This window comes from Canis lupus, chromosome 12, assembly GCF_003254725.2.
Source record: "Canis lupus dingo isolate Sandy chromosome 12, ASM325472v2, whole genome shotgun sequence".
Lineage (NCBI taxonomy): Eukaryota > Metazoa > Chordata > Mammalia > Carnivora > Canidae > Canis > Canis lupus.
Genome location: NC_064254.1, coordinates 49,127,108 through 49,140,371, shown reverse-complemented (window position 1 = coordinate 49,140,371; position 13,264 = coordinate 49,127,108). Strand labels below are relative to the sequence as shown.

Below are 13,264 nucleotides of genomic sequence, written 5' to 3'. Positions count from 1 at the left end.
CTTCTTTGAGTTCTAAATTCACCTGGACTTGTAGAAATAAAGCTTCCTGGGCCTTGTACCTACAGTTTCTGATTCAGTCAGTCTGGACTGGGGCTGGAGAATTTGCCTTTCTTTAAATCTGTTTTTTTAAATTTTTTTAAAAATTTATTTATGATAGTCATACAGAGAGAGAGAGAGAGGCAGAGACACAGGCAGAGGGAGAAGCAGGCTCCATGCCCCGGGAACCCGACGTGGGATTCGATCCCCGGTCTCCAGGATCTCGCCCTGGGCCAAAGGCAGGCGCCAAACCGCTGCACCACCCAGGGATCCCAGAATTTGCCTTTCTAATAATTTTTTAGGTGATACCAATAATGTTGGTCCAAGGCCCATACTCAGAAATTCTGACTTACCTTGGTTGTGTGCTGTTTGTAGTCCTGCTCTTATTGTGAGAATTCTGGTAAAATGGTTTACCTTTTGGCTCTGTATTGGGGCCAGATCCCCCTAGGACATAGTAGCCTCTGTATGTTTTATTGGGCTGTGTACTCTTCTTATAAGTTATTTGGATTGTGATAAGAATGGCAGAGAATGTAGCTGCCATTACACTGCCACATTTGCTCCATCACCAGTGGCCTTCATGCTTAACAGAGTGAACATTTCCTCTATAGGGCAGTTGCCATTGCAGCTCCTAGGACTTGACTCTGAGCCTCACTGCTTTTCCTTAGAGAGCCTGTTTACTCTAAGCTTTGTAGGCTATATGGCAGCGACTTCTTTGAGGGAACCATTAGAGATCCTGAAGGAGCAAGGAGAATAAGGGAGAAGTGGCTTAATTTTTATCATCTGGAAATCGATCAGATTGGCATAGTATAAAAATACTTTTAAAAACAGGAAACTAAAGCTTTTATTTCCAGATTTTCTTTTAAAGATTGTAAGATTTAATGAATCTAATATATCAGCTAATTATGAATTCTAAATTCTGATCCTATTCAGAATACTTAAGATATATTTAGTGCATTGTCTTAATCAAAATATAAATACTACTGAGTTCTAACTTTCTCTAGGAATTTTTTTTGTTCTTGAATCTCTATAGTAATTTTATCTCTACATCTACAATATGAACAAAACAGAAAAGATTCTATGAAATTGATGTTTTTTTTTTTATAATAATAACCTCTGAAGGGCATGTGGGCTTTTTTAAATCTCCTACTCTTATGACCAGTACTTCTGAAGACATTATATTTTTGTTAAAATGACGTATTGTTTAGAATTATTTCTTTGAGCAGTATTTCTAAAAGTGGAAATAAATTCATGGCCGTCATTGGTTATGGCCAAATTACTTTCCAGAATGATGGTCCCATTCATAGTGCTACCAGCAACTTAGTAAATGTGCCTTCTTGGCATAGTCCTTCCAACATGGAGTTTTCTTTGTTTGTAATATTATGAAATCCATTGTTTTATTCTTGTTACTTTAATGGATAGTCTAAAATTTCATTTTCTTTAATTATTAGTGATGAGCATTCTGCATGATTTACTTTTTAATAAATACCAATCATTTTATTTTTAAGTAATCTCTACATCCTATATTGGAGCTCAAATCCAAGACCCTGAGATCAAGAGTCACATATTTTGCAGACTGAGCCAGCCATGCACCCCAATCATTTTACATACTAGTATTATTTATTACGTTTAACACATAGATTCCTTTTTTGTTACCTTTTAATATTTGTTATAAAAAATACATGTATAAACCCAACCACCTTGCCTGATGGTTTTCTAACAGTCAAGGTCTAATTATCCTCTAACAATGGCTAAAGTTGTCCATTAAGTCCTTGATTTACTTCAAATTTATTCCACTCTGAAATGTAGATCCAAGTACTCATGTTTGTTTGTTTGTTTTTCAAGTACTCATGTTTAATACCTAGTTGCTAAAACAGCATTTAGTTTCTTTCCTCATTGTGACTGGATTTTTTCCCCTTGAGTTGTCATTTTAAGTTCTTTTTAAAGATTAATGGATTTTTTTTGGTAATATTTTTCTTCTAAAGAAACTTAGATAGTTTTCTTCTAAGCGATTCACAGTGTAGCCTTAAAGCCTTTTGCTAAATGGTCCAATTTTATTAACAGCAGTGCTGATTATTCCTTATTGTATTTTCTTTTTTTAAAAAACATTCTTTGGAAAATAAAAATAAAAAACATTCTTTGGTATCCTGCTTTTTAGATAAACGTTTAGTATTAACTTCAGGAGTTACATAAAGTGCTTTATTAAACTTAATTACTTCTAATCCATATTACTTTTTTTTTTTTTTTTATTGATAAGCAACACAGAGAGGCAGAGACACAGGCAGAGGAGAAGCAGGCCCCATGCAGGGAGCCTGATGTGGGACTCGATCTCGAGACTCCAGGATCATGCCCTGGGCTGAAGGCAGGCGCTCAACTGCTGAGCTACCCAGGCGTCCCCTAATCTGTATTACTTAAGAAGTATTTTTTTTTTAAAGATTTATTTATTCATTCAGAGAGAGAGAGATAGGCAGAGACACAGGCAGAGGGAGAAGCAGGCTCCACACAGGGATCCCGATGTGGGACTCGATCCTGGGTCTCCAGGATCACACCCTGGGCTGCAGGCGGCGCTAAACCGCTGCGCCACTGGGGCTGACCTTAAGAAGTATTTTGTTACCAAATATTTTACAATATGAAATTGTGATAATTAGAATAAATCATGAAACAAAATTTAGGAAACAAAATTTATGAATTCTCTAATTTGCTGAATTCTGATGGATGTATTAATTTAGTAAAACAAAGCTGAACTAAATGCCACTGAAGGGATGCCTGAATGGCTCAGTCGTTTAAGCATCTGCATTCAGCTCATGATCCCAGGGTCCTGGGATCAAATTCCACATGGGGCTCCCTGCTCAATGGGGAGTCTGCTTCTCCCTCTGCCCCTCCCCCTGATCTTCCTCTTTCTCTCTCTCTCTCTCTCTCTCTCTCTCACACACACTCTCTCTCTCTTGAATAAATAAATAAATCCTTTTTAAAAATGCCATTGCAAATATAGCATCTCTGTTCCAGTGAATCAGTTTAAAATAAAATAAAATTTATATATTTTCTAAAATCATTGTACCTTAACTTCAGAATTGTATTTGAACATGAACCAAATGAATACTTTTCTTTGAGCGGTTTTTAGGCTGTAATTCTTAAGAGGTGATATATTATACATGAACTTCTTGGGACTGTAATAAAAACTATGGACTTCACACACACACACACACACACACACACACACACACACCTCCCCCCTTAGAAAAAGCAGTAATGTACTTTCACAAAAATTTGCATATAATCTTATGGAGCACAGACCTCTTATAGGCTATCTCTGGGGCCTATATTACAAAACCCTATTAGGAGTGTTTGATGCAACTACTTCTAAGCAACTGCTTTTGCCTCTTTGTATTTTAGGGGCTGACATAGCTGAGGTGATGCTGGATTTCATTTATTGGCTGACCCATCAGGAATTTGGCCGAAGATGTGTGGTCAGTATCAGAGATATCCTGTCCTGGGTTAATTTCATGAACACAATGGAGGAGGAAGCTGCTTTGAAAAGGCCAGAGACCATCTCCACTGTGACGTCTTTTGTCCATGCTGCATGCCTGGTGTACATAGATGGAATAGGTTCAGGTATGTTGTCTGTTAAATGGTGTGGGGACAAAGGGATTAGGGTAGAGGAGAGTATGAAATGGAGCAAGCCAGATCTCTGACCTCTGACCCAGATATGTTAAAAAATTAGTCACTCTAACGTTTCCAAGACCAAGAATGGATTTTCTTTTCTTTCTGTTTTTGAGAGATGTTCAATATGAAAGATAGGCTGCAACTTCTCATTGCTTTTAGGCCAGGAACTTGGTAAACATGAAATGATGATTAGAGTAAAAAGAAGACTTGGAAATGCTCTTGCTCCTGAAGGACTGGATAATTCATTCTTCCTTTTTTTTTTTTTTTTTTAATTTTTTAAAATTTAAATTCAATTAAAATATATTATTAGTTTCAGAGGTAGAGGTCAGTGATTCATCAGTCATATATAATATCAGGGCTTATTGCATCACATGCCTTCCTTAATAGGACTGCATAATTCTTTTTTTTTTTTTTTTTAGATTTTATTTATTTGACAGAGTAAGGGAGCAAGCACACAAGCAGGGGAAGCGGCAGTCAGAGGGAGAGGGAGAAGCATGCTCCCTGTTCCAGATGCAGGGCTTGATCCCAGGATCCTGGGTTCACGACCGGAGTTGAAGGCAGATGTGTAACTGGCTGAGCCACCCAGGCACCCAGGACTGGATATTCTTAACATGAATGGTCATTTACAGTTAATGGCCTGGATCCTTTAGTTTGTTTTTAAGTTTACCATAATTTCATAAAATTCAGTGTTTTTCTGTTTTTTCAGCAGTGAAGATTGGAGATTAAACCAAAATGATCAGCAGTACCTCATTAGTTACTCCTGCCTTCCAGGCTGATTCATCATGGAGTGCATGGGTGCTTTACTGAATAAGCTGCTGCTGATCTATAAATTGAAGGGATAAGGGATCCAGACTTTTGCCTTTGGATTGTTTACACTAGCAGTCGTATTTTGGGTGTACTTCTGCTAGGGCCTCATTTCTCCGTGAAAGTGCTCAAGAGCTCTTGATTAATAGTTGGAAAGCATGGTGTCATGTCATGTCATGTTTGATGGACTGATCCATTATCTTTTAGGGGTAACTTCCTCAGGGTTTGGTACAGCTCTCTTGGCTCGCAAAGAATGTCTGAAATTCCTTATCAAGAAACTTTCCAAGATAGTGCGACTTACAGAGTGTCAGAAAAATGAATTGAAGATTTATGACAGACTCAAAACCAAAGAATTTACTGGAATAGATAACCTTTGGGGAATTCATCCATTTTTTATACCAAGGGGTAAGAATGATTTTGAATAAATGAAGATTCTCTCCTTGTAGATCATAGGTACTTTTATTGTGACTTTTAGTGTATCATGTTCATGATTATTTCTAAACTGGTTATCTGAATTAGAATCTGACTTGGCATAACCAACCATAATTTCATGAATAATTAAAAATACATAACTGACGTATAAAAAGTAGGAGAAAGTATAGTCTTTAGTCTATGAATAGATTGTCACGTTAAAAATTCATTTTTTATTTGATGCTCAAGACAAGAGCTTTCCTATAGTGATAATTCAGCCCATAATGTATCACCTATAGATGCTCATCAGTGCTTACCAAGATAGTTTAGTGAACTCTTGCGGGTGGGAATTGTGTCTCTTGTATTGTCTCTGACACCTGAGATGTAGTCCAGCAGTCCTAGGCATTCAGAAAATGTCTTTTGATTGAGTAAATGGATATAAATGAATGAATGATAAATGGGAAACTCAGGTGGGTTTCAGTTCTAATCCCTGTTCTCATTCTTACTAGGTTGCTTCTACCAAATATTTAAATGAGATAGATTAGCTATCTTCTAAGGCACTAATAATTTGTTAGACTGTTACTTCTCTAGCAGGGTCATTTATTTCTTGTTCCTTCTTCTCTCCGTACAATAATCATCATTGAGTGTCTGAAATGCTGAGAGGAACACTGGCAGTTACTGGGGGTTCAGTAGTGAACGAAACCAGTCAGGTTCCTGGCCTAATGGAATATTGCCCTTTTCTTTTTCCCTCTTAAGTAGTGCTCTCCATTCCTGATGGTGCATCCATGATCTAATTTCCCTATATCACCATCATAGTATTTGGTACTCTCATATAGGAGCTGTATGTTAGTGACCTGGGACTGGGGTGGTCCTTGTTTCTGCTTCCATAGCTGAGGTCATGGATGTTTTCCTAGCCCTCCAAACTGTTATATGAGAAGTTTCTTCCAAGAGACACAATGACATAAATGTTAATCCCTATAAAACTATATTAATCTGTAACTCAGCTAGGTTATGGGTTAAAGATACATCCTGAATTGTCCTCAAGACCTAAAGCCCTTGGATAAAATTATTTATTTGGAGCCATGTGGCCTATACACCTAGCTTACAGTAGCTTAGACTTTTAAGAAAATACTTATTTGTAAAGGTAAATTGTACAAGTACATATAGTAATTCCAGATGTAGACTGTGAAAGGAAAAATGTGTGCTTGCAGGTAGACCTATGTAAGTACATATATGTGTAATTATAAGTGCAGGAGGGATCATAGTAGTAGGCACAATTGAAGAACGTTATGTTGCTGGCTATTCCTTTAAAGCATTTTATGGACCTAGAAGTGGGGAAATGTTGAAATAGGGCTGAGCATTTTCATTACAGATGGTACTTCACTGACTGAAAATCTACTGGTTAGATTCTTAAAGTCTTGAATGGATATGTATATATGATTTGGTTGAGGTCCAACTTGTATGTGGCTTTTCTTTTCTCTATTTAAGGACCTGTCCTTCACAGGAATAATATTGCTGACTATGCCCTTAGTGCAGGCACCACAGCTATGAACACCCAGAGACTCTTAAGAGCTACAAAACTGAACAAACCTATTCTCCTGGAGGGCTCCCCTGGTGTGGGCAAGACAAGTTTGGTGGGAGCATTAGCCAAGGCTTCAGGCAACATCCTTGTTCGAATCAACTTGTCTGAACAGACGGTAAGCTGTCATCCTACAGCTGATGAGGATGGGTATATGGGTAATGGATTTATCTGTTTATAGAGTTTCTTAATCAAAAATAGTTCTGACCTTTTCAGTACTCCAAATATGTCTTAGTGATAAAAGACCACAGCAACATGAGCTTCTAAACTAAGTGTCTTTTTGGATACATGAATAACTGATATCTATAATATTGTGCTCTCTAGATGCTTTATTCTAATAGTCTTTTGAGAGGTAATTGCCCAATTCTGTATACTCTCCTTTATTTTTGTACTTTCTCGGAAAAAAATTAGTAGAAATAAAATGTCCATTTAACAGTCTTACTAAATTATGGGACAAGAGGTGACAAATGAAACTCTCTAGGAATGAGGTCTTGGAGAGGGCCTGGATACTATTACTGGTCTTTGTTTTTATTTTATTTGTTTAAAGATTTTATTTATTTATTCATGGTAGACACAGAGACAGGCAGTGACACAGGGAGAAGCAGGCTCCTCATAAGGAACCCTGGACCCGAGTTTACACCCTAAGCCAAAGGCAGATTCAATCACCGAGCCACGCAGGCGTCCCTATTTGTTTTGAGTTTTATTTTTTATAAAGCTCACCAATTAATTTCCAAGTATAGCTACAGTTGAGAACTACTGATACAGAGCTCTAACTCCAAATGATTGATAGGACGATTCTTCAGAGCATGTCTGGGCTCCTGGTAAAGAGTGCTAGGATTGGTTAGTTCTGTCTTGGGTATAAAAAGGAAAAGTGACATAAGGCCCAAGAATTTATCAGTTTAGATTTATGGTCTTGAGATCTAGTTAATTTTTTTATGTAATGTTGGCTTTTCCTCCTTTCTACCCCCTCTCAAAGGACATCACAGACCTGTTTGGAGCAGATCTACCTGTTGAAGGTGGCAAGGGAGGAGAGTTTGCCTGGCGGGATGGCCCCTTGCTGGCAGCTCTGAAGGCAGGCCATTGGGTTGTGTTGGATGAGGTAAGAGGACTGTCTGTCATGCCAAGCATGGGGTCACAATGGGAAGAGCAGTCATACTTTTCATATTGCTAGGCTGTATCTCATTGCTGTTTTGCTAGTAAAGATAAATTCTCTAATGAAGAAAAGTCCTCCATGGTTTCTTTTAAGAATAAGAAAAGTCACTTGTATAAAGCACATATAGAAGCCCCTATATATACAAGCCACCACTCTTTTTGTAAGCCAGCTTCCAGAGAAAAACTGTCTCTTTACCAGTTTATACTGTGGTCTCTGGTGGGCTTGTTTGGTATTTTGTATGTACTTCATGAGTGTTAATACAAAGCAGTGTCAACCACCACATGTTTTATAAGTACAACAGAAAGACTGCAGGATGTTATTTTAAGAGGCATACAAAAAATGGTGAGAAAACAGTCAGTGTTACATGTGCATCTTGGATAAGTTTTTGGCTGGGGAGAACAGAACCCCTCATGATACCTGGGATAAATGCTGAATCTTAGTGACTAGCAGGCAGCTGGAGATAATGAAAAGTGATGCACAAAAATAGAATTAAGACTATGGGCAAAGGTGTTGGGTCACTTTGGGATATGCCTTGTTAATCCAGGAAAAAGCTGGGAAGTAGTTGTGAACTTCAGCGATTGGTGTGATCAAAATGCTATGGATGGAAATTTTGAGACTGGCCCCAGTGGGTCCTAAGATTCACATCCTTTGGGTCTGAGGTTGGAGGGTGGGCTGTGGGATTTCTTTTCAGCTGAGCTGCTTCCTACTTAGCATGGGGGAGATATTAAGGAGGAAGGAGGTGTGTCCCATTCCGATTTTTGGAAAAAAGATGCCTGATAGTATTCTTCAGCCAAGGTGAAAAAAAAAAGAGCCTGGTTTTAAAGTTTAAGGCTCAGACCATACTCTTATTGGTTGGAAATGCATCCAGGTACCCAAGACATTCTTGACTGCAGTCACATTTAAGAGTAGTTTTTAGAGTTTTATCTGTTTGAGAATATTCGGTGGAATTTTTGTTTTGTAGTGTTTATGTAAACATGACACTTGAAATTCTAATATAATGTAGTTCAGTTTTTTTGCCCATTTGCATTTTATTGATTTTACATTTTCCTTATTGAATTTTTCCATGTTCCTTCAAAACTATCACACTTCGCATCCCTGACCTCTGAACTTAGCATCTGAAGACCTCCATTCAACTCTTTTCATTTTTGGCACAGAAACTTCTTCTTCTTTTTCTTCTTTTTTTTTTTTTTAATATTTTATTTATTTTATTAGAGAGAGAGAGAGGCAGAGACACAGGCAGAGGGAGAAGCAGGCTCTATGCAGGGAGCCCGACATGGGACTCGATCCTGGGACTCCAGGATCACGCCCTGGGCTGAAGGCAGCCCTAAACCACTGAGCCACCGGAGCTGCACAGAAACTTCTCATATTTGTTCTTGTTCACAAAAATGTTGGTGAAAGTTAGCTGTGTCAGTCTCCTTTGTGTGGTTTATGTCATGGCTTTGAAGCCCATTTGGAGATTTCATTCAGTATTTGAGCTGGGAAAGATACTTATTTAAGTATGTAAGGAGCAGTCTTTGTCTTTAAAGGTCTCAGAGTTGCAAAAGTGAGATCTCTGTACTGGTAAGTTCTTTTGGTAAGCTGGGATGTGCAAGGTAGGTCCATATAGGGGTGAATACAAAGGATACAGTTTAATTTTAGAGAAGATTTTAACTGCTTTTTTAAAAAAAATTCAGAGTATTTATTCAGTTTACTTAAAAGTTCTTGATAATTTATATACCCTAGATGTCTGACGTGTGTTTGTGCGTGCGTGCGTGTGTGTGTGTGAAATAATAGGATGAATAAACTTGGTTTAAGAAATAGAATGTGGGGATCCCTGGGTGGTGCAGCGGTTTGGCGCCTGCCTTTGGCCCAGGGCGCGATCCTGGAGACCTGGGATCGAATCCCACGTCGGGCTCCCGGTGCATGGAGCCTGCTTCTCCCTCTGCCTATGTCTCTGCCTCTCTCTCTCTCTGTGACTATCATAAATAAAAAAAAAAAAAAAAAAGAAAGAAATAGAATGTGGGATGCCTGGGTGGTTCAGTGGTTGAGCACCTGTCCCTGGCTTGGGGCGTGATCCGTGGTCTCAGGATTGAGTCCCACGTCAGGCTCCCTGCCTGGAGCCTGCTTCTCCCTCTGCCTACTCTTTGCCTTTCTCTCTCTGTGTCTCTCATGAATAAATAAAATCTTAAAAAAAAAAAAAGAAAGAAATAAAATGTTACCAGGGTTCCTAGGGTGGCTCAATTGGTTAAGCATCTGACTCTTGGTTTTGTCTTCCAAGGAATTGAGTCCCAAGGCAGGCCCTGTGCTCAGCAGGGGGTCTACTGGAGATTCTCTCTACCCCTCATACCTTCCTCCCTTCTTTCAAAAAAAAAATCTAAAAAAAAATAGAATATTATTTATATTGTTTGAGCTTTCTCCTCTTGAAAACAATACTGTTCTACTTTTTATGCATATTATTCTGCTTTTTGGTATAGTTATGCCATATTTATATGTAATAAATATGTATATTTTCTTCAAATAGCTCAACCTGGCTTCTCAGTCTGTATTGGAAGGACTCAATGCTTGTTTTGACCACAGAGGAGAAATCTATGTTCCTGAGTTAGGAATGAGTTTTCAAGTACAGCATGAAAAGACGAAGATTTTCGGGTGTCAAAATCCTTTTAGACAAGGAGGTGGGAGGAAGGGCTTGCCAAGGTCTTTCCTTAACAGATTCACTCAGGTAAGATTTGCTGTTGCCATGGAGACTACAGGTGGAGTGTCGAGGGTGATAAGACTGCTGGCACAAAGCTATTAGGACACTCACTATAAGAATGAGAGAGCATCAGTTTAATGATCTGTTTCTCAATTCTGTGTCTTTATGTAATGACTATTGATGTGACTGATTTCCCATCATCACTCTCCTCCTGGTATGAGTCCCTTTGTCTTTAGTTAGGAGGATCTGGTGTGTTATCAGTTAGCAGAGAGTAAGGTAACCATTCCTCCAGGAAATCCCATTACTGTGCTCAAAATAAAGGCCAGTAATCAGCCTTTCCAGGTGTCTAAGTGATCTATTAAAATACTGAATTTTTTTTTATGATGAAAATAATGCATTTCAGTTAAAGTGAGAAAGAGGGACGCCTGCGTGGCTCAGCGGTTGAGTGTCTGCCCTCGGCCCAGGGTGTGATCCTGGGGTCCGTGGATTTGAGTCCCACCTCGGGCTACCTACAGGGAGCCTGCTCCTTCCTCTGCCTGTGTCTCTGCCTCTCTCTCTCTCTCTCTCATGAATAAATACAATCTTAAAAAAAAAATAAAAATAAAGTGAGAAAGAACAGAAAACTACCAGGAAGAATAAAAAAGTCCAGTATTCTCCATACCAGAGTCAATTATTATTAACATTCGATGTCTTTCTTCCTGCCTATATTCTCATTTGCAGAAATGCGGGGGTGGGGGTGGGGGAGAATGTGTGTGTGTACATATGCTTACTTGTTTTAACATTTATTTGCCAAAGTTTGATTCGGCTCCAGTTTGAAATGGCTCTAGATGTTAGCTTTCTTTAATGTCCCTTTCCATTGACAGTTAATAATTTGCTGAATATCTTTTCAGAATAATTTATTATGAAGAATTTCAAACATTTAAACTTTTCAATTGAAAAGTTGAAAATTAAAAAAAAAACATTTATTTATTCATGAGAGACACAGAAAGAGAGAGAGGCAGAGATAGGCAGAAAGAGAAAGAGGCTCCATGCAGGGAGCCTGACGTGGGACTCGATCCCAGGTCTCCAGGATCATGCCCTGGGCTGAAGGCAGCGCTAAACCATTGAGCCACCTGGGCTGCCCAAAAAAGTTGAAATTTTAAAGTTAATGCTCCTATGCACTTAAAAAATTCACTAGCATGGAGCTAACAACAAAACCTCTGTTGCCTGCATTTCGTTTATCTTTAGGATTCTGTATCCTAAAAATGCAAGGAAAGATTTCTTTTCTTTTTCTTTTTTTTTGGAAAGATTTCTTTTACTCAATTTTTATATATATCTAAACTGAGGTATCGTTACTTTGGTGTTAAATAACAGTTTTACTTTACAAGTGGTAGTCCTTCTTGGTGTTCAGTAAAGAGAAGCAATAGCATTTCTTCGTGTTCTTTTTGGATTCGATAGGTCTTTGTGGATCCCCTTACAGTAATTGACATGGAGTTCATTGCTAGTACTCTGTTTCCAGCCATTGACAAAAATATTGTTAAGAAGATGGTTGCTTTCAATAACCAAGTAAGTACCTACTTGTATTGTTTTTTATTTTCATGCTGTGATAGAACCATAAGTCTTTTTTAGAACCATAATTTTTTCAATGTGGGATACCATCAAATTTACCAGTCTCTCTAAAATAAACCACATTGAATAATACACATTTTTAGTGGAAGAAACTACTCATTTGAGGATTATAGTAATTCAGATCTATTTTGTGTATGGATGTTAATGCTTACCAAGAGTATCCTAATTTAGACATCTGGGTTGGGAGAAAGAGACATTTGTATCAAACCTGCTAATTTCTGTTTCCCGATTATGTATGCATTTGTAGTACAATAAAAGTACTTAAGGCAGTGCCTACCAATGGGACATGTTTCCCAGTAATGAATGGCGTTTTCTTTTTAGATTGATCATGAAGTGACTGTTGAAAAGAAATGGGGGCAAAAAGGAGGACCCTGGGAATTCAACCTTCGGGACCTTTTCCGCTGGTGTCAGTTGATGCTAGTTGACCAGTCTCCCGGGTGTTATGATCCTGGTCAACATGTGTTTTTGGTCTATGGTGAGAGAATGAGAACCAAGGAAGACAAAGAAAAGGTGAGTTTCACTCTTGTTCCTTGTGTTTTTTTCCATCTGAAAGTTGATTTCTTCCTAAGGGAGAGAAAAGGCATACTCACTAATAATACTAACCTCAGGAAAGCTGCTTAGAATTTAGAAGTTAAAGAGACTAAATGTTCACCTATCTCAAGGTCTCAAAGTGCAGAGTAGTTTGCTTTGGAATACACAATTTGTTGATCTCTCTGAACCCTCTTATTGCAAACCTTCTTAAAACTATGGCCTCCCAAGGGGATCCCTGGGTGGCTCAGCGGTTTGGCGCTTGCCTTTGGCCCAGGGCGCGATCTGGAGTCCCAGGATCGAGTCCCACGTCGGGCTCCTGGCATGGAGCCTGCTTCTCCTTCCTCCTGTGTCTCTGCCCCTCTCTCTCTCTCTCTCTCTCTCTCGGTCTATCATAAATAAATAAATACATAAATAAATCTTAAAAAGAAAAAAAAAACTATGGCCTCCCAGTAATAAATAAATAAAGAACTAGGTCAAAAAAAAAAAAAAAGAACTAGGTCTTCATCATCTTTCAAGGCACAAAGGGGAGAAACAGGAGGAGACAGGTGATAATCAGTAGAGGAGGAGGGTTTTCTGTTTTTAAATAAACTTTTGAGCTACAAAGCCTTTTATCTAGAAAATATAAGTAGGTATTGTAGGAGAATATTCTGTATCTGAATGGAAATAAAAATATCTCCTTTGTAAATAGAAAATGACACTAGAATTTCTAGCCAATATTAGAACAACTAATCAGCTGTTCATTTTGCTTTGTGGTATTTAAAGTCCAGTCTCACAGAATACTCACAGTAGCTGCAGGCAAGAGGCACTATCA

General features: G+C 38.4%; 1 protein-coding gene and 1 long non-coding RNA gene across 5 annotated transcripts in view; one reads left to right on the top strand and one right to left on the bottom strand.

Annotated features, from left to right (window-relative positions):
* Nucleotides 1-7,595, bottom strand: part of LOC112658696 (uncharacterized) — a 46,343-nt gene extending 38,748 nt beyond the window's left edge. For all 3 annotated transcript variants that reach the window (XR_004804205.2, XR_003135900.2, XR_003135901.2), the window contains exons 1-2: nt 7,479-7,595; nt 390-769 (exon numbers count right to left, since the gene is read on the bottom strand). This is a non-coding gene — a long non-coding RNA (uncharacterized LOC112658696). The remainder of the gene's footprint in view (nt 1-389; nt 770-7,478) is intronic.
* Nucleotides 1-13,264, top strand: part of MDN1 (midasin AAA ATPase 1) — a 166,437-nt gene that overhangs the window by 75,821 nt on the left and 77,352 nt on the right. For both annotated transcript variants that reach the window (XM_025444928.3, XM_025444927.3), the window contains exons 34-40: nt 3,427-3,645; nt 4,708-4,905; nt 6,400-6,608; nt 7,467-7,589; nt 10,144-10,341; nt 11,752-11,859; nt 12,244-12,432. In XM_025444928.3, coding sequence (XP_025300713.3) covers nt 3,427-3,645; nt 4,708-4,905; nt 6,400-6,608; nt 7,467-7,589; nt 10,144-10,341; nt 11,752-11,859; nt 12,244-12,432 — 1,244 coding nt within the window. The remainder of the gene's footprint in view (nt 1-3,426; nt 3,646-4,707; nt 4,906-6,399; nt 6,609-7,466; nt 7,590-10,143; nt 10,342-11,751; nt 11,860-12,243; nt 12,433-13,264) is intronic.